This window comes from Bison bison, unplaced genomic scaffold (assembly GCF_000754665.1).
Source record: "Bison bison bison isolate TAMUID 2011002044 unplaced genomic scaffold, Bison_UMD1.0 scf7180017864116, whole genome shotgun sequence".
NCBI classification, from domain to species: Eukaryota; Metazoa; Chordata; class Mammalia; order Artiodactyla; family Bovidae; genus Bison; species Bison bison.
In genome coordinates this window covers 779164-779902 of record NW_011494688.1, presented here as the reverse complement: position 1 = coordinate 779902, position 739 = coordinate 779164, and the positions used below count along the sequence as shown (strand labels likewise).

Below are 739 nucleotides of genomic sequence, written 5' to 3'. Positions count from 1 at the left end.
GCCTTTGTTTGGGAGGGGAGAAAGGGAAATGCAAGTTTTGATTTTGAATTACTTATTCTTTAAAACTAGAACCCCGAATTAAACCACACTAGCATAATTAATCTGTGTTTAGTTTTGACCTACTTAAGTCTTCTAGGAGTGGGCAAGATGATGGGAAAGAAAATGATGGTTATGTTGCATTCCCACTTGCATTCATCACTATTCGTATAGCAGAATGCTCTGCCTGCAGTTGCTTTGGAAAACTGGCACTTCAAAGAGATGTTTTAATCCACAAAAATTGTTTGTCTTTTTTTTCTTTTTGGATTAGATAAATGTTACTGTCTTAATCCTATTGCCCAACAGGTCCTGGCATTGTCTGCAAAATGCAGAGAGAAAAGAAAAAACTTGCACCTCGTTTAGACAATTGAGCGCAGGGTGGTTTATGGGATTATTAGGAGAAGTAAAGAGGGCGGTGTGTCTCTTCTGCAGATCTTTTCTTAACGAGGTTAACCTGTGGCTCCTGTCTCGTCGCCCTCCTCCGCTCCTCGGAGGGGAACTTTCTGTTCCGTGAGCGCTATCCGAAGCTTCCCAGGCAAGCTCACTGAGAGATCAAACTAAAAGGGCTGCGTGTCTGTTTGAAACAGATAGAGGGAGACAGGAGCACACACGGTCAGCGGAAGATGGGGCCACGGAGTCGGCGGGGGCTGGATCCCCGAGCCGGGCTGACCTTTCCACGTGTCCCCAGCACCTGCGAGGCGAG

The 739-nt window shown here is 46.1% G+C and overlaps 1 protein-coding gene across 1 annotated transcript in view; it reads left to right on the top strand.

Annotated features, from left to right (window-relative positions):
• The first annotated feature begins 659 nt into the window (after positions 1-659).
• The window catches only part of CCDC6 (coiled-coil domain containing 6), a 113090-nt gene continuing 113010 nt past the window's right edge, over positions 660-739 (top strand). Inside the window, exon 1 of the mRNA XM_010839401.1 lies at positions 660-734. Within this exon, the coding sequence (XP_010837703.1) occupies positions 660-734 (75 nt within the window). The remainder of the gene's footprint in view (positions 735-739) is intronic.